Source organism: Falco punctatus (assembly GCF_963210335.1).
Source record: "Falco punctatus genome assembly, chromosome: 10".
NCBI classification, from domain to species: Eukaryota; Metazoa; Chordata; class Aves; order Falconiformes; family Falconidae; genus Falco; species Falco punctatus.
The window spans coordinates 33,028,821-33,053,627 of record NC_137590.1 but is presented as its reverse complement, the minus strand read 5'-3'; the positions used below and the strand labels follow the sequence as shown (position 1 = coordinate 33,053,627).

Genomic DNA, 24,807 nt, shown 5'->3' with positions numbered 1-24,807 from the left:
GAGAATACCTCACTCACAATGAGTAACAAATTAGAATTCTCTTCAAAGTAAAAAAATGACAACACAAGACCATCATAGCTATATGCTAGCTCTTTCAAAATAGCTCTTTTTGACTAGATGTCAGTTAAAATCACTTGACTGGCAATCTGTTCTATCTAATACAACACAGGGGGATATTCTGAATAGGCTGAAGAATGTCCACTATGCAACTTGGCTGTAACATCTGCCAGAAATGCAGTTGTCTTTGTTTTCAACATGGTTATCTACTTTGAAATTACTCCATAGAATAAATAGTGATATTCCATGGGTAGAGGTAGATTATGGGGTTTAAATAATCGAATTGGAGCCCCGTAACTTCATGTGCTATAGGAGGATTCTCATAAAACTGAGATATTCCCATAATTAACCACTAGCCATGGGATATTATAATATATTCCATGGTAACTAGTATTTTTAGCATTTCTGTCCCCCCTCCCAGTAGAATTAGTATATTAATTTTGCTCTGGTTTCACCTATTGCTAACATGAATCAGTATAAATAAAAATAAGAATACCATATTATGAGGCAATCACTGTTTAGGCCAGACTGGCCCGTAATGACCAGTCAGACCTTTTCCAGTTGGCCTTTGCTGCTAGAAGGTTGAAAGAGCTGTAACTCACCAACCCATACTTGCAAAAGGAGCATGTTTTAGAAAATGTGGTTCAAAACTCTTGATAGTTCTAAATGCTAAATTCTAGTGGAATATTATAGAATAGATTGATTTGCATGCCATGGAATAAACATCCTTACATCTAGTCTTGTCTCAGAGTGAGTCATTTTGCATTAGTGTCAAGAATTTGAGCTGTTGTTCTACTTTGCAGTTAATCATCAGAAAGAGACGGGATTGTCTCATGAATATGCATGATGGTATAGTTGTCCCTTCACCTTACTAGGCACCTAGTTTCTGTAATGAGATGTACAATATCTGCCATTTAAAACAGCTGAAAGGTCCCAAATGGGAACAAACGAGAAAGCATCTGGCTGTTTCAAATTCCAGCCCTGTTTTGTCAGAAAACTCTGTAATTGCTGAGTACTTGGCTCCTACTCTGCTCTACGAAGCATTCAGCTCTCAGGAGCCTCTGAGATGCATTACACAGTCCAGCAACATAGCTGTAGAACTCTCAAAATTCTTCCACTAGATGTAACAGCTTTTCAGAATATCTTGAGACTTGTATGCCCTTAACCAGGACCAAAGTTTGGGCTCCTAGAGCGTGCTCTCATCCTTAGTTTTGCTGATCAGCCTCCACTGTACCATTTGTCCCTGCAACCTAGACTTCACACATATTATTCACTGTGTGATGGTGGGACTAGAATGGATAAATGTGCTACCCATTGCTCTAAGAAAGCAGTCTGGCTGAATCTTAAATCACTACGCGGGATGGAGGTTAACGGTCAGATGGACATTCCTCTAAGAGGTTTCCTACCTGCTCTGTTAATTTCTAAAATTTCTTCTTGGGCCAGTGGGCAAGTGTCGCTCTGAGTACTGTGGTGTGGAGAGTTTACGACAGATTTACAATAATTGGGGGATCCCAGCTGGGGTGGCCTCGGGATATGCTTCTTTTTTTTCTTTGGTAGCTTCTGCTTAGCCATAGCTAAGGAGTAATACATTCCGAAATTGTTCACAATGACAGGGACAGGCATGGCAATGGTCAGCACACCAGCGAGAGCACAGAGGGCCCCCACCAGCATGCCTGACCAAGTCTGAGGATACATGTCTCCGTAGCCCAGGGTCGTCATGGTGACAACAGCCCACCAAAAGCCGATGGGGATATTTTTAAAGTGTGTGTGTTCACTGGCACTAGGGTCATTTGGTTTAGCACCTATTCTCTCGGCATAATAGATCATCGTGGCAAAGATTAAGACGCCCAATGCCAAAAATATGATGAGCAGCAAGAATTCGTTTGTGCTGGCACGGAGGGTGTGTCCCAAGACCCGCAACCCAACGAAGTGGCGGGTCAGCTTGAAAATTCGCAGGATTCGCACGAAACGGACTACGCGGAGGAAGCCCAGGACATCCTTAGCAGCTTTGGAAGACAGGCCACTGAGTCCAACCTCTAGATAGAAAGGCAGTATGGCCACAAAGTCAATGATGTTCAAAGAGTTTTTGATAAATTCCACCTTGTTTGGGCAGAAAGTGACTCTCATCAAGAACTCAAATGTAAACCAGACCACACAGACACCTTCGATGTAGGTGAGAAATGCTTCAGTCTCTGCTTCCCTGTAGTGCCGCACCTGGGTGTCATTCCCGATGAATTCAGTTTCTGTCTTGTTCACAATGGGGTTAAATCTCTCATGGGTCTCGAGGCAGAATGTGGTGATGGAGACCAGAATGAAGAAGAGGGAGGCAAATGCCACATACTGTGGAAAGAAAGAAATGACAGAAATGTTAAACAGTAGGTTAAGTACAGGGGCTTTGATTCTGAAACACCAGGGAGAGACAAGAGCTTATTAAAACTAAAGATAATGCCACATATTCTTCCTGTGGGCTTAAGATGCCAAGTCTCACCTGCAAAGACATCCTAATGTTCAAACTTGGAGAGCAATATATAAGTACGCGCTGTCCATTCCATACAGGTAGCACTTTAGTGCGAGTGTAAATTTAATTTACATTTAAAATATAAAGCATTTAAATCTCAGAGCTTTCTGTGGGATTTAAGGTTTAAGGACATACTGAAATTCTGCTTTCCTGAACTTGGTCTCTTTTTACTTCCTGGTCTTAAAAGACAGAACACACCTTCTAGGACAATTGTCATGCAAGAGTCTTTTCGCAGCATTGTGGCAGTGATATGGTGGCTGCTTCCTGCTTCCAGCTTAGTGACAGTTGTGTTTCAGATCTCAATAAGGTGCTAGTAAATACCAGTGGCAGTCTTGGGTGGGCTGTACACCAAGGAGCAGAGTCCTGCTTGGCATTGTCAGACTTTCTAGCCAAATCCCAGGCACAGGTTGAGGAACAGTCACATATCAAACCGAGCTCTCCTAGAGGAAACATCCCTGTTCTCAGTTCCCTTCTCTAGGAATTTTGGCAGCAGGGGAACATGGGGACAGGGAAAGGAAGAAGGAGGTTTCAAGTAAGCCTCTCAGCTGATCCAAAAGGAGGCAGATCGATTGGATTTTTCCAGACAAGGTTTTCTTGAAGAGATTCTAATCACAATGTAAGTCGTGTACCAGAACTATATGAATCTTTTTTAAGTCTGTGGCATTACAATTTGGTTAATCAAGTTACAGTGAAGGTAGTAGCAGCCCCCAAAGTCAATGAATGTTTCTCTTGGGAGTATTTGCCTCTTCTGCTTTGGTTTGTGCTTTTCATAGAATCGTAGAATAGTTTGGGTAGGAAGGGACCTTTAAAGGCCATAGGCAAAGACATCTTCAACTACATCAGGTTGCTGAGCCCCATCCAATCTGAGCTTGAACGTTTCCAGGGATGGGGCGTCTACCACCCCTCTGGGCAACCTATACCAGTGTTTCACCACGCTCACTGTAAAAAAATTCTTTCTTATATCTAGTCTGAATCTGCCCTCTTATAGTTTAAAACCATTACCCCTTTTCCTGTTGCAGCAGGCCCTGCTAACAAGTCTGTCCCCATCTTTCTTGTAAGCCCCCTTTAAGTATTGCAAGGCCACAGTAAGGTCTCCCCAGAGCCTTCTCTTCTCCAGGCTGAACAACCCCGACTCTCAGCTTTTCTTAGGCTTTCCTCAGCCTAAAAGAGATCTCTTTATTGTAGTCCAGAATAACTGAGGGGTCAGTCAGACCAAAATTCACAACTCTTGTAACCACAGTTCCTCTGCTCAGTCCTTCTTTAATCAATTAAATAGTTTGCATATATCTAAGAAGTCTCTTTGTGTGGTGGAGTGGTACATAACGCTAATACCTCGTCCCATTTCACTCCCTACATCTGTTATCTTCCTGTTTGTCTTGTGTGTCACCTTGACAAGAGGTGTCACATAAGGTATTATTTCACTTCAAGTGTGAGCAATGGTGGCAATTAAAATACTAAATATTCCTGTAGTGTCCTGTTATTCATAATGTCCCTTTTTCAGCAGTGTAGCCAAAATAGGGGTTAAAAAGAGCTAGTTTCTTCTAATTGCCTTTTGCCAGTAAATGCAGTGCAATAATCTAACCAAAACTGCTGCCAAAGGAGTAGACCAGTCAAAAATATCCTATGCTTCAAGCTACCAAAGCTCTCCTGCAATCAAGAAGTTTCTCCTGTCTGCTTTCCTGGGTAGACCTAGTGCAGAATTACGCTTGACTTTCCATATTAGCAAACAAAGTCAAAAGCAAGGATTTGCCAGAGTTTGAAGTGAATAGTTGAATAGAATACAGAGAAACTGGCTGAGAATAAAACCAGAGAATCGTTTAGGTCGGAAGGGCCCTCTGGAGGTCATTTGGTACAACTTCAAAGTTGGACCGGGTTGCTTATGGTCTTATCTGCTCCAGGTCTGACTTATCTCCAAGGCTGGAGCTCCCACAGCTGCTCTGGGCAGCCTGCGTCAGTCTTTAGCCAGTAAGAGCAAATAAGCTTGGAAGGATACAGAAGCAAACAGGCTCCTCTGCTTTTCAAATTCTTTTTTTTTTTTGCCAAAATCAGACCGTAGGCCTTGTCACAGGTTTAAAAAAAACCTGGTACCTTCCTCTAAATGGTTGAGGCTGACAGCATTGTTATGTGATGATCTAATATACGTGCTGATATGTGCTAAAATCAGTGTCTAACATAAATAGTTGTCTGGAATATAAACAATCTGGAGGTTAGGGAAATTGAGAAGCAGGCCGGTGGGTATCTTTTTCTCAGTTTCTCCTGTTAAGCAGAGAAGTTTCTTCATGCACAGTTTCTCCATCTGTAAAATAGGTTAAAAAAATACCAGCTGGTGTTTGTCATGTGCTTGGTGATCCTAGATAAACTTGTATAGGTTCTATATACTTTCATTTTAATGTTACTGACTTCAGTATATCAAATCTCCCTGAAAAGTCAGTGGAAGAGTCTTTTAAGTGGTCAGTCCGTTTTTGTATGATGTTGTTAACACTCAGAGCTTGATTAAGTAGAGGTTAAAACAAGAAAGAGAAAGCATCTTGCACCAAAATTAAGGCAAGTGTTCCTAGCAGCCTCAGCATGTCTGCTCTATTTCAGCCTGGATCAGGTTTTTACCATAGAGTCATGGAGCGCTGAGAATTCAGGCTGCAGGAGGAAATGCTGACACTTTATTAAGTCAGGTAGCACTCACCGATAAGAAGCACAGAGAGGAATAAAACCATTTTGCATTTTAAGGGGTCTGTGAAGAAGGCCCCCTTCTTCATGCTGACTCAAAATGCAGTTCTCTTTGTCTATATGAATATATTTTCTGAGTGAGATTTTTCTGCTTACAACAACCTTCAGGCTGACCTTGCATAGCAAATATCTCGAAAAGTGATGTTTTGCTCTATTAAAGGGAAGAAATAACTGATTCTGACAGGGCATTTAAGTTCTCTGCAGTGGTACATGCTAGCAGTGTTATCAGTGGGGAACATCACACCTATGATCTCTCTTGCTGTTAGCCCTTGTGTGTGCACACTGGCTTCGGAGGGGAATTGAGAACTTTCAGTCCCCCGTTCAGCAGAGCAGGAAGCACCTGCTAAATGAACGTGAAGTGTTTGCTGCCTTCTGTCTGTATTTAACAACATCCAGAGCCCTTTCCCAGTGATGGGTGTGTTCTTGGATGCTTTGCAGCTTTGGAAGTGTGGGTCTGCTTTCAAGATTTCATAAAACCATGTCTGAGCAGTGGTATTGACAGGAAGAATCCCAGAATTTCTTGTCCAATTTAATGGATTTTTTTTCTCTCTTGAATTACTGTCTAATCCTAAAAGATACTTTATATTTGGGAAGCAAAAATGCTCCTTAGTCATTCCATGCTTCAATATTGAAAGGCTCTTGGTTTTTATTTTAGAAGAAAGTCTGCACAGACTGAAAGGAGAGGACAACGCAGAGCAGCCTTTTAATAAAGGTCCCATTACAGCTCCCCAGTCCTTTGGCTGCTCCAAGTGCTGAAATGCCTGAGAATCAGGCCTTACAATTTGTTCACCGGCACCCATCTCTGATAGATTTATCACCTGCAGCTGCTTGAAATGCAGAAATTTAGCAGCTTGCTACAAATGAATGCATAACATATCATTGGCATAAATTTATATTTGTGATCCCAAATTTATATTGCCACCACCTATTTTTTTCTTCTGAATATTTTTCTTTGTTAATTATCTGATAGAAGATCTAGCAAGGTATAAGCAAAATGCAGAAGCACCAAATTCAGTGAGTACATTTTTCTAAGGAGACCAGCATTCATGCCAAAGGGGTTGCAAAAAGAGCTTTCTGGCCCACCGTCAGCTATCATGCCTAACATGATGACTTGTCAAGTCTAGAGATAAGGAATGCTGGTAAAATCTAGTGAAGACCATAGGACTCATATGTGTTCTACCATCTTTGAAAATAAGGCTGTCTCTTTTTATTTCACTAATAACGGCCTGAACACTAATCAAACCAATGGATTGCTCTTGTATTATTTAGTGGTTCTTTATCTTACATTTTACAACACGATTTATCTTCTTCCTAGGATCTGAATGGGCTGGGGGAAAGGAGTGAGGATTTTACAAAATGATGTCACATGCTGTTGAGTTACATAATGGCAGCTAAAATTTTCTATAATTAAAGAAAATACTTAGGTGAAGTGTTTGAAGTGATCAAAACTCTTTTATCTGCTTTGACACATGTGAGTGATTCCTATTTCACTAGAGATGCTGCTGCCATTGCTTTTTTCTGGCTTTAATACCAACAAAGAATAATCTCGGATTGTCCAAAACTGCAGAGGATGTAAGAGAAGACAGAGAGGCAATTTTAAAAGGGGATATTTTGATTAAATAAGTTACATTAAAAAGTCTTCATTCTAGAAAGAGAAGAAATTACAGTCCTGCAAAATTTCTGTTAATAACAGATATATTTTATTAAGGTTATTTTGAAAGAGTCTAAAAGACATCATGCCCATAAGTGGAGGATTTCATAACCTAATTTATATTGTCTCTGATTAAATCTGTCTAACTCTCTATCTTAAAGGCCTGCTTCTCCCTGCTTCTTCACTGCCCTATGTCTAACCTAGCCATTTTTGCCAATGCAGTGTGAATATGAAGTACCAATTAATGCAGAATAGTAGTGTTTCACATTCAGCTTTGCATAGCTGTGAAAGGAGCAAGGTAACAGAGTCAGACCTAGCCTCTCATGAGTAACAAGCCAGTATCTTTCCACTCAGCATGGAAAGAAAACAGACATCCAACAGCCTTTAAAACACAAATAAGCCTTCTAATACATGAGGATTAGGAGGCTAGGTTCACTCAGGAAAAAGGTCTAAGGATTGGACCAGACGTATCAAGTACACAGGTGTGGCAGTTTACTTCTGGGAATCAGTTTTTCAAACAGCATTTTACCTTGCATTTCTGAGATAGTTCTGGTATTGGGGATAAGAAATCTTTTTTAGGCTTTGTTTTAAACAAGTAAGCTCAGTAACCCACTAGAATTCATTGATACAGCTCCTGGAATTGTCAGGCTTCAATGCAGATGGGCAGTGAACATAGGGACAGCAATCAGATAACTGAGACTCTTTTCCAGCCTTCACCATTGATATACATACGTTTGTAGCCTTCAAGCATGTGTGCCTGCATCTTTTGCACCATCTTTTGTCTACTTTTTTTTTTTTTTTTTCTGAGATAGTAAACTTTGTGGGGCTTGGGACTTTCTGCCAATTTATGTCTGTCCAGTGTCCAGCCCAATGTGTGTCTGCAGTGGGGACCTGGGAAGGGGAGACCTTGGCTGAGTCTTTGGTAAGAGAAACACCATTCTTGGACCATAGACAAGCAGAAAAGTGGAAGCAAGCTTTTGCAAGTCAAGTTTCAGTAATTTCAGTGTTTGTTTTCTAGGAAATAGCTGTCTACATGACACACCATTCATAATTCATTCCAGATCACACGTTCAGAGCGAGTTAGCAAAAGTTGCATGCCACAGACGGGTGCTCTTCCCCTTTGATACTGCTCAGAATCATTTAACAATCCTGACTCAAGCTAGATGGGAGAAAAGAAACAGATCACACTCAGAGAGGATTTTCCAGCCTCTCCTTTTGCAACTGCTAACAGAACTATTTAAAATGTGATTCTTAATTCCTGTCCTTTTGCAGGGAAATTCAGGAAATTCTGCCCTTCCCTGAACCTCCAGATGAAAGGCAGAGGAACATGGCATTTTGTTTGAACTACATCTGTTGAAACATCAGGAAATTTTCTATAGAAGTGGCATCCTCTCTTTCTACTGATCTATTCTGGTGAGTTTTGCTTTTAATGACAAAAATATTTAAATCACTACACCTTAACACTCCTGGTCCTGTTGAACCAACAAAGTACAAGAGCTAAGCAGTTGTCGTCTTAGTCTGTATGAGCAGGGCCTCTGGGCAGCATGAGATTTGCTGCTTCTCTCATAGGCGAGCCCAGGGCTTGCCAAGAGGGAAATGGGAAATGAGAGCACTCTCACCATACATCTCTGTCTCCAAAGGAGAAATGGCGGAGCTATTAGTGCTGTGGGGCTTCCAGAAAAGTATGTTATGACTCTAGTGAGATCCAGTATGTTGGGGTTGTTTTTTTCTTTGGGGATCGGTTCTGGGGAGGGAAGGGGAGGGAGGTGGAGGAGCAGGCAGGGAGAGTGATAAGAATGTCTTAAGTCTGGTAATTTTTTAGTAAATCTATGACTGATAAGTGCTGCATATCTTGCAGGAACAAGCTAGGCGCCAAATTTCAGATCAGTGCTGACAACCCATGAGTTGGTTTTCTACAAAACATCAGTAACTCAAATATACCCAGAGCCCGTGCTTTTTGCTAGACCTGCATAAAACCCCATAATTTCCATTCACAAGGCATCTCTTCAGGTACTCTACCAGCTTCTTGAGGTTTGTTTCTGAAAAGTATTACACCTGCGTGAAGCTGCCAACATTTGCCTACCTGTGATTTGAATCACAAAGCTTTGCCTACTTTTTATTTTAATCTGAAAACTGTACTTTAACCACTCTTGATTTAAAACTTGGTGCATGTATCACCAAAACATTTAAGAATTGAGACAAATCTTTTTGCTGCAGCTCAGCCAAAGTATGGGTTAAATGAAAGCTGCTTTAAAATACTTAGCTTTATAACTGCTTGATTATTTGTCAAGACCCATTTTCCAGGCTTTCTTAGAGCTATGGACCCTGGTTCAAACAAATGACTCATTTCGGATGTGCAAGTAATTCTGCTGAATTTTAGAAAGAAGTACTGAATCTGTATAACTGATCAAATGATTAAATGTAGGCACATGATACTAGCAACCAGGTAGTGCTGTGGAAGTGAGCAGGAGGTAGGACTGTCAAAAAGCAAGCTCTGCCATATTTCATTAAGAATCCTAATGTAAGACGATTTGAGATCCTTTGAGCAATGATTATGAAACTGAAATTATTTGCAAGGGAGAAAATCCAGTTCTGCTTTTGTAGGTGTGATATGAGTATATGAGGGCACAATCAGATGTTACCACCAGGCTCTTCTTTGTGAAGGGAAAGATGACGATCTTGGCAGTCTGTCTTCTCTCAGTGAGATGGTAAGACAATCAATAGAGAAGCTAATCTCAGCAAACGTGCTGGTTCACTCACAAGATTACTGAAATTCATGTTTCTTAGCAGAGGCAAATGGAAGAAGTAGGCTTGCAGATAGACAAAGCTTGCTCCAGAGTCAGATAAAAAGTCCACTAGCAGCTCATGGATGAAATTATTATGTAATGCCAAAAAAGTATATGACAGCTTGCAAAAAAATCTTGGAATGCTTAGTGGCACGCAGACATGAAACAGCGTGTTAAAAAAAATGTGCAGTCATCTGTGGAAAATATGCTTAAGTTATTCGGTGTTGACATTGCAATAAATAAATTAGAAGCAGATCTCTCAAATGTTAGTCCTAGCAGGCAGCCGTGTGCTTTGACAAGGTAGTTACTTGGATAAGCAAGACTGCATCAGAACTGGAGGTGTGGTATGTACAGTATTTGTGACCACATGGCAGCCAGCCGGTCACCAGGCAAAGGTTGGAGTGGTTCTTTGTAGGTCATGGGCAAGTTTTCCAGTTTCATCTCAGATAAATTAAGTCTTGTGATTGAATAAGAACATTGTAACAGAAGAGATGTGAATTTATTTTGCAAGCTTCCTTGCTACTCCCTAGTCTGGCTGGTAGTGAGAACTACATGGAGACAGTATGGTGGGAGTACGAAGTGTTTCATACTGCTCAGCACCAGCTCAATGGCAAATTCTTATCATAACATATTCCTGATCCAAAAGGGCCCCAAGACTTCTGCAGCTAGGTATATGGGACACTGCAGAAGGAGCGGTAAGTGTGAAAGTAAGACTCCATCTATTTGTGGGACTGCGCAAATATGCATGGGTAGGGATCTCCAAATGTCATTCCCCTGTCCCAAAGCACATAAATAAATATCATATATAAATATCATAAATATCAGGGACATAAATAGTCCCTGATCTGTTCCTGAAAGACAGCTATATTGACTGTTATTAAGGACCTTCAATGGTGAATATTGTAGAAATTATGCAGGATATTTATCCCAGTGCTTCACCATATTTTATCTGTATTTTTTTCTTCCTAATGCCTAACCTAAATCATCTTTGCTACTTCTTAAGCTTACTCACTTTTGTCCTATCCATCACGCACAGCTAAGCATTTAGAAATTTGCAGATGTTTTCCTTCTTTTGTAAGCTAACAACCACTAAACATTCAAATGTTCCATGAGTCCTAGATTCCTGTTTTCATATGCTCATGCTTTTGCTGCATAAATGCAATATAATTATTAATCGCATTTTCAGATGATGCCACACACTTTTATGCTGTCAGTTCTGTCAAATGCTCTAGAATTAAAGAAACTGAGAGAGCCATGTAACATCTCATACACTGGAACATAAACTAACACATGACAAATAAAACCAGGGAACTTTAATTGCCCATTATTGTTAGGTTTTTCAGTCTTTTTCTGTTAGGCAGTAGGTAACATTTTTTGGAGTCTGCACACTTTATGTTCTGAACTGAAAAGGAGAGTTTTGTAGCTATGACTGGTGGCAGTGTCACGCGTTAGGATTTTCAGGATCTCACCTCAACCACCTTTGTTCTGGATGCTATTTTATCTCCTGAGAAAATCACACTTCCTTCCTCTCCAACTTCCTGCCAATCTATTTTTCCCCCTTTTTGTTACAGCTTCTGCACTGTGACTTGCCCAAAGGTGGCTTGATTCACATGCTCATGCTTATAAGGAGTACAGCCTCTCTCAAACCTACTTTTAGAGTGGTGCTAGAAACCTTTCACAGAGCAGGAGGCATATTTCTGTAGCCTTTCAGGGCCCACCCTCAGTGGGGTTTGACTCACCAACCTCAGCTGCTCACCAGCACCCAAGGAATGAAATTGTTCCAAGTCTGAAGCTGGCAGAGGGTGCCTGGTGGTTTCTAGCTCTATTTTAAAGAGCATGCCCTGCTTGCTTATTTTTTTGCAGGAGGAAACACTCCAATGTGTGGAAGTATTGAGGGCAAAACTCCACAAGGAAACACCTGAAATACACGGCGAGGCTTTGTCTTGAATACTGAACTCCCTCATCTAACATACAAGGCTGAGTTTTCTCCCTGTTTTTTAAGCCAAGATACTTCGAGTGTGTTACAGATCCTGTTTGTATTCAGAAAATGATGTTTCTGCTTCAAGACCAATTAAAATAAGCAGCTGTCAAGTCTTTAGTAGTTTAAACTGTGGGTAGGCTAGCTATCTAACCGCCCTTGGACAGGGTGGGAAACCTACTTGCACAGCTTCCACATGCACTCACCAATAGCTGGTACAGCGTGTCAGTCAATAGGATGCTGGAAGCCCCTACATAGGACTAAGGGGAAGCCTCCAGGGATGAGCAGTTTGGGTCTGCAGTGCCTGTGATGGTGGGGTCCTTAATCCAATTTCTCTCCCAAAGCAATATTGTAGCAAAAGTAATTGTGATAGAACTCCTCTTTGAAGACACAGACCAACATTTCTCATATTTGACCATGGATTTTTGGAACCTTAGTTTCTGACCACTCCATGAGAGATACTCCAAAGACCTTTAAATTCCAGGAGCAGCTGTTTACCCTCTGATAGTTATGCTGAGCACCTCAGAACTGAGGCACTCAAAATAACTCTTCACTCTGAAAAATTTGAAGCCCTGGAATCCCTTTAGTGCCTCTAAATGTTGAGCTCAGGATTTCCTATTTTCACTGCAGTTTATGTGGATGGATGTCATCACTGCGTAGTCCCTGAAAAGTCAGGCTTCTAAACAAGGTGGCTGAAAATGAGGTTAAAGCCCAGGCATTTCAGCGACTGCTTCATTGTAGTTAATTTCGCATTATTCAGTGAAAATGTTTATTTCACTAACTTTTTTGTTTTCCAGATTATAACTAGCAGTGTGTTGTAGATGCTTTTCTTCCTATAGTGTTCATTTAGCTTAAGCCATTGGTACCAGTTTGTGCTTTTAAAGCATTATGGCCAGAGTTCTTCCCTTACTATTGTGCAGTGTATAGCAGAAAAGCCTGGCCTAAATATGTTACAAAACAGTGAGACCTTTTGTGCCTTTACTCTACAAAACCTAAATATCAGGTATCTGAATGATCTGGTCCCATCACTTTGGTCAGTTGTTATAAAAGAATAAGAAACTCCAACAACTGTTAAAGCCAATGAGAAAATATTTTAGAAAGCAAAGAATGTTTTCGTCCCCCAGTTCGGAAGAGTCTATTGCACAGCTTAATTTGTGCAAGGATAATACACAGGATGGGAGCATCTTCACTCATACAGAATCTCCACTGACAACAGTCTTTGCCAATACTAGGTTTTTACTGGCTATGAGCCATTTTAGATACCCAAATTAGTGACAAAATAACTTGTAAAACTGTGTTTGTAGCTTTCAGGGGCAGCTTCCAAAGTAGCCTTCGTTATATAGTCTGTCTTGGCTCAGACCAACAAGATTGAGGGTATTGGACTCGGTGAGTACTGATTTTTTTAAAGAGCAAGTTCTCAGTAACTGTTACGTTGCTCACAACACAAGATCTCTCACCCTAGGAATGGTAATCCATATATTCATGGTGATACCCCAAAATACAGAATTCTTCCACAGTGCTAGTCCCACAAGCAGCTGAAGAATTTCAAAATTCACCTACTGTGGCAGAATAGCTGCAAATCTCCACTCAATAATGAAATCCTAAGTATATATGAAGGTGTGTCACCAATGGTGAATAAAGAGAATCAATCTTTTTATATATACCTATGTATAGAATAAGATTAATATATAAATATAATTATAGTTACAGACACATATATTTGCATGCGTATTGGTTATAACTGTATTCTGGTACAATGCTATATGGTATATAGTATATACTACATATAATGATCTCTGCTATTTTTATAATACAGATACAACGATACATCATACCTCATACTATTATATAATATATATAAAACCTATAATACACTAAATTACACACAGAAATATGTTAAATATAAATACATGTTTATATATTAGATATCTAATACCTGTCTCGAGGGCTGTGGGGATGCCTGGCTGTAGCCTGCAGAACTGGCAAAGGGTCCCATTCTCCCCTCGTGTGCACAGCCCTGCAGGGCAGGTACCGCAGGGTGGACTTGGATTAAGAAGGACCCCCTTGAATAGGAGGGAGCTGCCACCCAGAAGAAGACAGGCTGCTTGCGGGGGCCAGAGACCTTACAGAAATGGCCTCAGTGTCATGGCATCTCTGCAGCCTCAGATCCCTCCCGTGACTCTTTCTGCAGCACTGTGTTTCCAGGGCTGTTCCTCTCTTAAACAAGGAGAGGAAGGGCTCTTCCTAGCCCTTGACTCCTGTCCTGTGTTGCTTTTCCTTCTGCTAGCCGCAGCCCTTCTCCTCTCTTCCAGATATGTCAGGGCTGCTCCTCCCAGGCAGAGAGGCATCATGCTGGGGACACCATTCTCTGGCAGGAGGCTTTACCAGGAGGACAGACTCAGGGCCAGCCAAGAGGATCCCCTGCCTCACTCCCAGCACTCGGAGTGCAGCATGGGCTTCCAGGTATTTTGCTCTGTAGAGTAACTATGTCATGGACAGGAGGTTTGCTTCTAGTGTCTGAGTGCAGGCTGACCTCCAGTGCAGCATTGCTGTGTAAGATGCACTGATTCCTATTCCAAAAACTGAACACAAGCCCTCTGCAGCACAAATTCTTGCCTCAGCTTTTATTGCTAATAATTTCCCCATGTGGAGTTCTGCTTCATTTGTTCCCAGGTACAAGATGTATATTTGCTGTAGTCTCCTACATATGGATCCCTTCTCTGCCTTCTTAAATTTACCATGCCAGTAAATGAAGGGGCTGTGGTGGGGATGCCTGGCATTTCATCACCCTCTTTGGTCAACATCAGTTCTGCTGTCTCTGAAAAAGGAGAGTGTTTATGCCTGTGTTTCTGTGGCTCAACTCTTAAATGTGCCAGCAGTAAACAGTTGGAGCCCTAAGGTGGCCATTTTGTGCCGGTCTCCTGTTCAGGTGGTCACACACTGCTTTCCCAATATTTTTTTTTTATTATTATTATTCCCCTCCCCACCCCACCCCCCCCCTTATGTCTGATAGGAAATAACTTGTTTTCTTCATGAAGAGATTCCACTATTTTGTAGGCAAGTATATATATGATGTTTAGGGAAAGCTGTCTTTCTCTCAATAGCGAGCACCTTAGGCTGTTTTAAGTATCCAGGGTGTCTTCTTCAACTCTTTGAAGACTCTCTATATCTTTGCCTTAAGAAATTATTGTTCCCATATGTGAAAAAGAAGGAAAATGTCCTTTTGCTGTGGAGCTTGATAACACTAGTTGTTTCCTATTTTCGAGGGTGCCCTGCAAATCATGTGCCTGTCTAGAACTTCCAGTCATTACATGCTGACTGTACCCAATCTAGCTACACTAGTGCGTACCTAGAGACATAAAAAAACCACCTCTGTGCTTATATGCAGGAGAGCAATTGGGGGAAAGAAAAAAAAAAGAGTCTTAGTTACGTTTTTAAGCCTAAATTGATAAGTCATGTATAACACCTGTGATACTAACCTGGCTATCAGTGACTACCCCTCCCATAAGTCAGTTCAGTGTTAGCAGCTGTGAAGTTCTTGCAAAGAGTGGATTTGAAGGGGTATTGCTGCAGAGCTGGTTGTACAGCACTGTCATCTTGCTCACAGCAGTTCAAAAGGGCTCCCAACAGCCCTTTACAGGTAGCTACTGTGAGAGCCACCAGCTCATCTGGTGCTAGGGAGCTGCAATAAGTATCTTTCTCTGTTAATCCCTTTTAATTGAGGTGGTAAAAGGCTCAGTGCTACTGAGAAAAAGATTTTTAAACACCTACTAAGAGGTATATTGCGTAAGCAACAAGTAAACACTTTCAAATACAACTTCTCATGCAGTCAGGATTGAAAGATGGAAAGATTAGTAAAGGAACACAAGGTAAGTCATAGCCCGAACCTAAAGGAAAACTGTTTTCCTCATAAGATGAAAGGAATTTGCAGTATTTTAAGAGGTTTTCTAGCAGTATTATGCAACCGTGTTTAGCTTTCATCCTGCAGTACACTCAATACCTTGTGGGATAATAGGGTCTTCTCATCTTTCATTGTTTGCTGTATACTGGCTGTATCCTCTGTGGTGGTTTTGCATTTCTTTTGTTTACTCAAGTGTACATACAGGTATGATGTGAGCTGTGGTTGAAGAACTGATTTAGTTTCTGAATTCTGTCTTCCAAAATAAAGGAAATATCCTACATTTGCAGTAGCTTTGTTTGAATATTGTGCATCTACCTGCACTACAGAGAGCCTGAAATATTGCACAGGATTTAACAGTGTGGAACTCTTTATGCCTTGAAAGTGCCGATGAAATGTTAATATAGGCATCAACCTCTGCAACTGTTTTGTAAGGCAAAACTAGTAGACACTACTTCTGTTCCATAGACAAGGTGATTGTGAGGCTCCACAGTTACAGCCTATATTTCTCAAGCATGTTGTTTTAACTTTGACTACACAGCTACCAGTATTGATGTCTAATTGATTTGATTGACGCCCCCCAATATTGGCAAATGGGGCAAACTAATTTTTGTTCAAAACATGTCTTTATATCCAGACTTCCACAGGGATGGGTAGCACTGTCAGATTCTGAATGCTGAGCTGTTGTTAGGATGCTGTGTCTGTTGGCCAAGATCCAGTCCCCCAGAACCTGTGTTTGCAGAGTTCAGAGCCATCCAATGGTGAAATTCCAGCTCAGTCTTTCAGCCGTGCTTTTCCTTTTAACCTTGTGGTGTAGTGAGTCCCAACACAGAGCAAATGTAGGGAGAAGGGTGTGTGTGAGGATGTGTAAAGGATGGGGGTCAGTGCTGTAGATTTGTGTAGGCTCTGAGTTTTGTTTTTCTTTATGCAACCGTGCTACACCAATACCTCTAGAAATGGTTAGAACTTTTTCACTACCCTTTCTAGTTAACTTCAATACTTTGTCATGAGACTCTGAAGTCCTTAACCCTAATATTTCTTACCAGATATTTTAACAGGATGAGACTGCCAGCTTATGAAAATCTGGCCCTTGAGATTTTGGTTTGGCTACTCATTAACTGTGAATCACCAGAAATCACTAATCACTTTTGGAAATCTTCCCTAGCAAGTATTGCCATATAATAGGCACAAAACTGCATAGAAAATTAAGAGAAAATGGGTAAAATGAACTGACATTGGACATACATTGATTCCAAGAAAGTAGTTTCTGCGAACATCTGGATGAGTTGTATTTTCTCTCCTGAATGTAAGACAAACTGCTGTCAAAGCCTTGCTTAAAGAAGAGCTTGGGCAAACAGTTACATGCAAAAGTCTGTTAAGAAATAAGGCCTTTAAAAATAAGGAGTGGTCCATGATGCTGACTTGTTGGAAGACAGCAATTGATAGAGTTGTGGGTAGTAAGTAAGGTGAATACAGTCAGCTACAGAAAATGTAGAGATAGGGTGAGAGGGGGCTGGTGGTGAAGTCAAAAAAGAGAGGAGAAGGCCGAGACTTGTGTTCAAGCTAGATACTCTGTTAGCTGCCAAGGTGGGAAAACTAGCGTTCACTCCAGAGGGGTTATTTCTACCCACTCCATTTCTCAAGCGATTTGTGTGCTGCCACAGGTCTGCTCAGGGCATGCACTTTGTGCGAGTGTGGTAGGAAAGCACAAGAAACTGCTTCCCAGGCAGGAAAAGTTAAAGATGATTTTAAAAGTAGAGCTAGTTGGATAATTTGAAGGTGCCAAAATAAGTTTATGATTTTTTTTAAAAAAAATATTCTTTCTCAATCAGAGCTTGAAGTATGCTTATATTTGACTTGCAGTATAACTTCAATGAGGAGAAAGAGACAGCTTCCCATTGTGACCTCTTCCTTGAATGCCCTGTGCTTCAGAATAAGGTGCACAATTTTCTGGAAAGGTGGAAAAGTTCTTTTCTCATTTTGATGCGTTAGGTGCAAGCAACTTCCTTAAACACATTACTTGTAACTTAGCAACATAAATGCCCCTCTAACCTCAGGATAATTCAGGGGAACCTTGATGCGAGTGTAGTAGATTGTTTCCTGCATCAAGCTGTCCTTTCTAGACTATAGGAAGCCTATCTTGGGTGCTGTCTGGAGTTGCGGGAGCTGAATGCACCCCCTGTCGCCACCTCCTTTGTCTCAGAAACAAGAACCCAGAGTTTCCGACTCTCTCTGTGGGTGGGGTGTTTTTTTGGTGTTCCCCCCCTTGCCCGCTCCCATGTTTCACTAATCAATCCAGGCAGCTGCCCTGCTGTGGGGAACCTTAATTCACAGAGAAATTGCAACATGGTAGGAGTCCATTTCTGTACTGTTTCTTCTAGTAAGCAGTAGAGCTGTTTTTTGATGTGGAATGTTGTGTTGAGTACGTGATGATCAAGCTCTTTGTGACAGTCCATCAATGAGCTAAAGATTAGCAGCAGAAAAATTAGCCTAGTCTTAACCTGGCCTTGTGGGCTGAGAAAATTAGCTTTTTACAGACCTTTTGTCTCAATGTAAGTGTTGACATAGTACTAGCATTTTTTTTTCCTTTTCAAAATAGTCACAAAAGTTGGAGTGAGGAGTTGCAAGGCCGTATTTTAAAGGAGCCGTAGCCATGGCAACTGAGGTACCTTCAGTTACCAAGGTAACAAATGCAGCTCAACTGCCTTGCTGTAAAGCCAGACAAATTTTACTCGTGATCTGTTGATTTTAGGATGCTTTATGAATTGTTGAGCTATTTTAGGCACTTAAATCCATAAATCAAAATGTCTGTTAAAACGACCAATACACTGTACTATTTATGAATTATTCACCCCATTCTTATTTCAGCAGCTGGATTTTTTTCCCCTATCAATGTATCTAGGATTTTGCCACTCCTAGATTTTCTTGTTTATTGTTTAGAAAACAGTTCTTCTGTCTGAAGTAGATGATTCATATTATTTCTGGTTGTAAATCTGAATCATTGGAGAAACCCTGGCCCCCTCCCCATAGCCCTCACTCCAGTGCTGCAGTCTCTAAATGGAGCTTCATGTACTTCTGCCCTGAAACCACACAATATGTTTTGCTAAAAATTTGCTAATGAATTAAATCAATACAATTTGGAATGAGTTCCATCTCAAACAATCAATACAGGCCCAGTGATGTACAACAGGCAGGCAGGTAAATTGGTCTAAATAAATTTACAATTGATTTTACTTTTAAAACCAAATTAGAACATTTATAGTCTTACCAAATAAGATCAACTGCGACTTATGCAAACAAGCTTATTCCTAGGTTTGTCTTTTCTAATATAGTCGTGGACCTGGTACTATGTATAGCTCAGTAACTTTTATTCCTGGGATGATATACATAACCTCTTGGCCCAAAGGCGTGGTTTGCCTATCGTCAAAATGGGTCATGTTTATTCAGGGTTTTCCTTTATGTGGTAGCCTGTGCTCATTAATGAACACTTAAAAATTGCATAATTCAGTGTTATTTATGCAATAGGTTTACACACCTGTGGTCTGGATGTACAGTGTAGGTCCTGGCCTACCTCCTGACCATGGCTCTGGCAGCACTGCTAGCTTGAGTAAGCGCACCAGTGCTGTGTGCCTCTCCTTTCCTCTCCCCCATCTGTACTCTCCATTTTGCAGACTTTGCAGCTGGCTTACATGCACAAGGGAAAGCAGACCTTTGTAGGAGAACAGTTTTTTGTCCAAGTGGAGCATTGTGCTGAGGCTCTGAGCTGCTTGACTCTGGAAGGAGGAGGTACTGGAACATGCAGTCCGTCATCAGAGCTGCATGTGCATAGAGAGCTTGGGTCTGGGAGGAGCACAGACATGACATTGTGCCCAGTTGTATGATCTGCCGTTCCTAATCTGCTCATTTGGAGGTATTTCCTCTGCACAGATGACTCATTCAGGGACATGCAGTGGGTGTATCACTTGGAGGGGAGCAACATCTACCTCTTCAGAAATACGCAGTGCCTGCTGCTTTCATTTTTAGCATTTATAGCCACGTTGTTTCAATAGTTATGCTAAAGCTTACAGTCTGAAAACAAGTAAGATTCTGAGTTACTGAAAAGCTGAGTTGTAGAAAGTTCCCTCAGATCTGTTTATTTTAAGTAGTGGTGTCAGCAATGGTGTAAGACTGGCAAGGCTAAGAAGCTGCATGTAAACCACCATAGATATTTAGACAGATATCATGGGATTTAACACAGCCATTGGATTTTGAAGGTGCTTGACTTATTTTCCCTTTACAACATATGCGTGCTTATAAATGTGACATTACGGTCCTGTTGGTGTTCTTGTGTAATGACCATTAGCATGAGTCATTCTTCTTGCTGCTTGCTCAGAAAATCCTATTAATTCTTCACATGCATACACAACTCCCATTAGTATTAAAGATGAGCAAATCACTTAATGGGTGTTGATTTAACCCTAGGTTTTTGGCATATCAGATCAGACATCATTCTTACAAATCTCACAAGTAAGACACTAAAAGGAATATTTTGAACATCCTGCTGCAACTGGGAGGCCTTTCCAGTGTTACTGAGGGTTTTAAAAAGGATGAACTTATCTTCATTTAAGGGAGAATTTCAGAGTGGGATTTTAAAAAATAATAATTTTTTTTTTTAGCCTCATCATGCTCTTTCATCCTATTATTCCTATTTACACACCCTTTGTTTTGTTCAGCTTTTCCCTCCTTGGTTGAAGTGTCCTTCAGGTCATTGCAGGCTACTTTTCTACCTCTTTAGTTGCTTAGCAAAGACGGATATATTGGGTTGGTTCAATCTGTCATCTTAGTTTCACTTATTCCAGGCTGCAGAGGTATCTTTTGGTTTTAGTGATGATTGCCTAAAAAATAAGTATGGGGAATGCTGGGATCTCTTCAAAGCTCAGTTTAGATCAGAATATTTTGAATTTGGATATTAACCCTTTCACTGATATTTGAGTTAAAGCTTAAATGTTACTGTCGTTATAGATGGGGATAATTTTGCATTGCGTTTAAATTGATAACGTGTTATAAGGGTTTTACTTCTCAATACCACCGTTTAAAAAATCTCATTAGGCTGGCAGTTTGTCTGCCTTTCAAACCTACTCAACAAGCAGCTCAAGTACAAGATGTTCTTGTCTGCTGCAGCTGACAGATAGGCTGCACTTACCCAGCCCTCCCCATTGCCTGCCAGACAGGGAACTGTATCAAGATAGTTGAGCTGCCTGAACAGAAAGAATATCTAGACCAGTTTGGTGGCTTACGAATCCAGGAAGTATCGTGCAATGCCTTTGTTAGTGTCATGCTCTTATAAGTGGACTGGAATTTCTGACTTGCTCTCTAGGATTAAATATTTTCAACACTGACTAGAGGGTTTCTCTTCCCAGCTCTTATTTAAGTTTAGTGGTAGCCACGTGGCTGAACTTCCCTCTCTGGGCTTTGAAAATGCCAACTGACATTGTTACTTGGGAACGTAAAAATGAGTATTACTTTCTAAAATAGAAAGTAGTAAGGTCAAAGCCGGGGAAGCAGAGAGGTGTTACTTTGTAACACCTGCCTTTGTATTTTTCCAAAAAAGCCCATACAGTGGAAGGTGGTATGTCAGCAACTATGAAAAAGAGAGGTTAACTGCCCGTCTCCTGCTGAAAGGCAGCACTGGAGTTGCCTTCCACTCCTGCCACAATTAATCTCATAACTGTTGTGTTTTCTAAGTTATAAATGCCGGTTGGGTTGACTCTTGAGGCCACAGTACTGTAAGCAGAAATTCAGATAAAGCCTTTTATCATATCTTTCTAGTATTTGGCAAAAATGCTAGGAGTGGAAAACAACGCAGATAGCTAGAGCATGTTGGCTAATGGTGAAGAATGATGGCTGTGAGAGCTGGAAACCCACCTTCCTTGATGTGCTGTAACTAGATGATCTTAGTCTCTGCTTGACATTGCCATGGCTGCCATATTTTGACCCTCTAAATCCCTTCTCTTTATTTGATTTGTATGTGCGGTTAGTTTCTGCATTTTGGGATACCTTTCTCATCTGTGGATGTATGTGTGAAAGGGGAGGAGTATTTGTTCATAGGTCCTTCGGCTGTTTCAAGTACAAAAATAGACTGGAGCCTTCTGAGAAAGCAGTAAATTCTTCTTACAATACCAGGGACATGTATCGCTGGGTTAAAAAGGGGGGCTGATGCAAAGCTAGTCTGTATCTTGGAAAATAAAATCTTTTTGCTTGCCACCACTCTGAAAAAGATTGCTATTGTGAGGAAGCAAAGAAATACAAAATGGGGAGAAGGTGGTGTGCCTAAATGGCTTATAGTGGGTAGTTTTAAAATAAGGCATCACTTTCATTCCAGCAAATGAATTGACAGAAGCTGTTGTTAGGTTTTTCTGACAGCCTTTTTTCCTGTGCACTGCAGCACAAATACTAAATTCTCTAAATTGCTCTCAGCAGGGGCTTCACCAGTACTGCGGTGACTGTATGTCCTGTAGGAATACCTGCTGTAGCTCTGGGCTGGCTGGTTTGGAGGGCAGGTTAGCAGCACAGCCCAAGTGTGCCAGCTTGCCAGAGATGTTAATGTGTGTACTGTGGCCAAAGCTTAAGGTGTGATTTTTACTGATAAGAGCAAGTGCTTTAAGGCGTGGGGTGTTTCTATAGGTTGAGTGCAAGACTATGCTTTCAATTCTCATTTCTCAAAACCAGTTTCCCATTCCTCTTATTCTATGATTTTTATCCTGTATATCTAAGTTGAGGAGCAGTGTGTGTGTAAGTGGGAAGGAGCAAGTGATGAAAACAAGGAAACATGACGCTGCACTAATTAGTTCTGTGCTGCTTGGCAACAAATAAATACTACTTGGGAGCAACAGGAGTAGGACTGAAAGGAAAAGCAGGTAGCTGAACTGAGGTTTTGACATTTTTTATTTTTAATCTGCGCTGTTCTCCTTACTCTTGTTTTTTTAAACTCATAAATGGAAGAACAAGGAACTGAGTGAGATTATTCCCTATCCTGGCGTGTTTTCTTTGACAACATATAATTTCCAAATAGTATATGCTCAGTAGTATACTAAATCTTGTGCATTGAGCACACAGGTGTGTGCTGAGATGTGGTTTTCCTTTCCAGAATGATGGAGATGTCTAGATGCAGATTACTTCATTAGTGTGATAGAGTTTTGCTTGTCTTTGGTTACCCAACTCTATTTGTTTGCTTGTTTTCTTTTCATTTTCCCAGTAAAGTTTATTAGGTAAATCTATATTCTTATTCACCTTGCTCAGAGAGAGCTTTTTGCAGAGCTTGCAGTGAAAGAGGAAAACTTGCTGTGTTTCTTCTCCCTGAAATCAGCAAGGTCAGGCTAGAAATAACCAGGTGCTGTGGCACTGGGAAAAGAGCTGGAAATTAAATATAATTATTTTGGATATAACTTGCTTGAAAAGAGAGGTTGTCCAAGTAGAAAGCATATTAAAATAAAGTCTTCACCACCATTTCACATAATCATCTAGAATGTGCCACTGAGACTTAGAGGATTGCAGGGAACCCGTGCAGCCAGGTTGGCACCCGATGGCATCTGCCTTGGTCACTGGAATGCCCCGAGCTGGTCCTCAGCCTACCACCCCTGTGGTGCCCCAGGAAAGGATGCGGCCGGCTCTCCCTTCACACCCCTCGCCCTCAGCTGCTCCAGTTGTTCCTCGCACCATGGAATTAGATTAGTCAGTTTTACGCCTTTAACTGTTTGCCAGTGACACTTTAATTTTCAGTCTGCTAAAAACCTACTGCAGAAGGTAGGCTTCTGGCAGTTTTTGATATTAATGCTTTGTAGAAATGTCTGAGGCTGCCTACCAGATGTCAGAAAATAGTGGCTTTTTTTATCCATTATGATGGGCTTTGTTGTTTTAAATAAAAGGAAAAAGCGTGTGGGGCAGGGTTATGTTTCTGCAAAAAGAACATCAAATGCAAAACAACTACACTGAAGTTAAAGAAAAGCTACTAGTGGCTGGAAAACAATGCATTAGTGAGGAAAACAAAGCATTCCTGAAAGCTTGTTAGACCGCGTTAGGTTTTGGTATTTGGTGATCTTTAGAAATCAGTATTTCAGTTGCAAGGCCACATTAACAGCATAGGTAGTAGAAGCAACTCCACTGGATTTGATGCTTCTGGACCTTTTTCCTGCTGGCACAGAAGGTCACTCTTGCTGCTGGTTTCTGTACCTGGAGCAAGGTGTAATGAGGCAGCAGGATTCCTGAGTAAAAGCCCAACTTGAGGCACTGTGTCTGAAAGTTCGGCAGTAGTGCATGTTGATTTATATTAATGAGGCCTATTACTCTGCCTCTTGTCTGGCATGCTGTTAGGTAGGCTCTGACCTGCTCGCACAAACCTCAGTCCAGTGGAACTGATTTCTACAGTAATGAGTCAAATTGCAGAACTGGCCTCCCAGTTTCAAGTAATAACTTTCTGCACTTGACTACTTGTAGGCTTTTGACTTAATTTAGGAGGGAGAATTGCAGGTAGCTGGAGAGGGGAGAAGAAAAACACAGTATTCTGCTCCTTCTTCCCTAGAAATCAGTGGCAAAGATTAATAGCTTTTTGTTAAACAGCTTTTCACATCAGCATATCTCAAAATGATTTACAAAAGAGCTAGGCTGACATTAATTCCCCTTTTGTGGATGGGGACAACTGAGCTGCAGAGATGAAATTGGTTTTGTTCACTAGTGAAGTGTTCATGCTTCTAGGAAATAAATAAATTCAACCCAGAACTTAGTGTGGAACATAGATATGACAAAAGTGTCCCTTGAAAGCAGGTATTGCTTTTAAGCTACAATGTCAGTGAGCATTCAGGCATGACTAAACATGATTCATTAAGTCTGTTTCTTTGAAAATTCTGTTAAGATAGAGGTTGTAAATGGGGCAGGAGCCAGCCAATTTCTAAGTAGTGGAGGACTATGGCTTATGATGCTTCTATTAATTTGCTGCATTAATGGTACAGCTTAATGGGACAGTAAAAGAAAATGTGAACATCAGTCTTTAGCAGCTTTAGCCTCTTAGACATGTTTTGAATCCAGGGCTATTCAGAAAATAAAGTTGTGTAGTCATATCATGCCGTTTTTAAATTAGAACAAAAACAGTCTTATATACCTCCAAAGATGTTCTCTCTCCAAAAAACAGATAGGGCTTGCTGGATTATTTTTCCCTGACTC

General features: G+C 41.0%; 1 protein-coding gene across 3 annotated transcripts in view; it reads right to left on the bottom strand.

Moving 5' to 3' along the window:
- KCNC1 (potassium voltage-gated channel subfamily C member 1) overlaps window positions 1–24,807 on the bottom strand; it is a 136,554-nt gene that overhangs the window by 44,446 nt on the left and 67,301 nt on the right. For all 3 annotated transcript variants that reach the window (XM_080405542.1, XM_080405540.1, XM_080405541.1), the window contains exon 2: window positions 1,464–2,397. In XM_080405542.1, coding sequence (XP_080261668.1) covers window positions 1,464–2,397 — 934 coding nt within the window. The remainder of the gene's footprint in view (window positions 1–1,463; window positions 2,398–24,807) is intronic.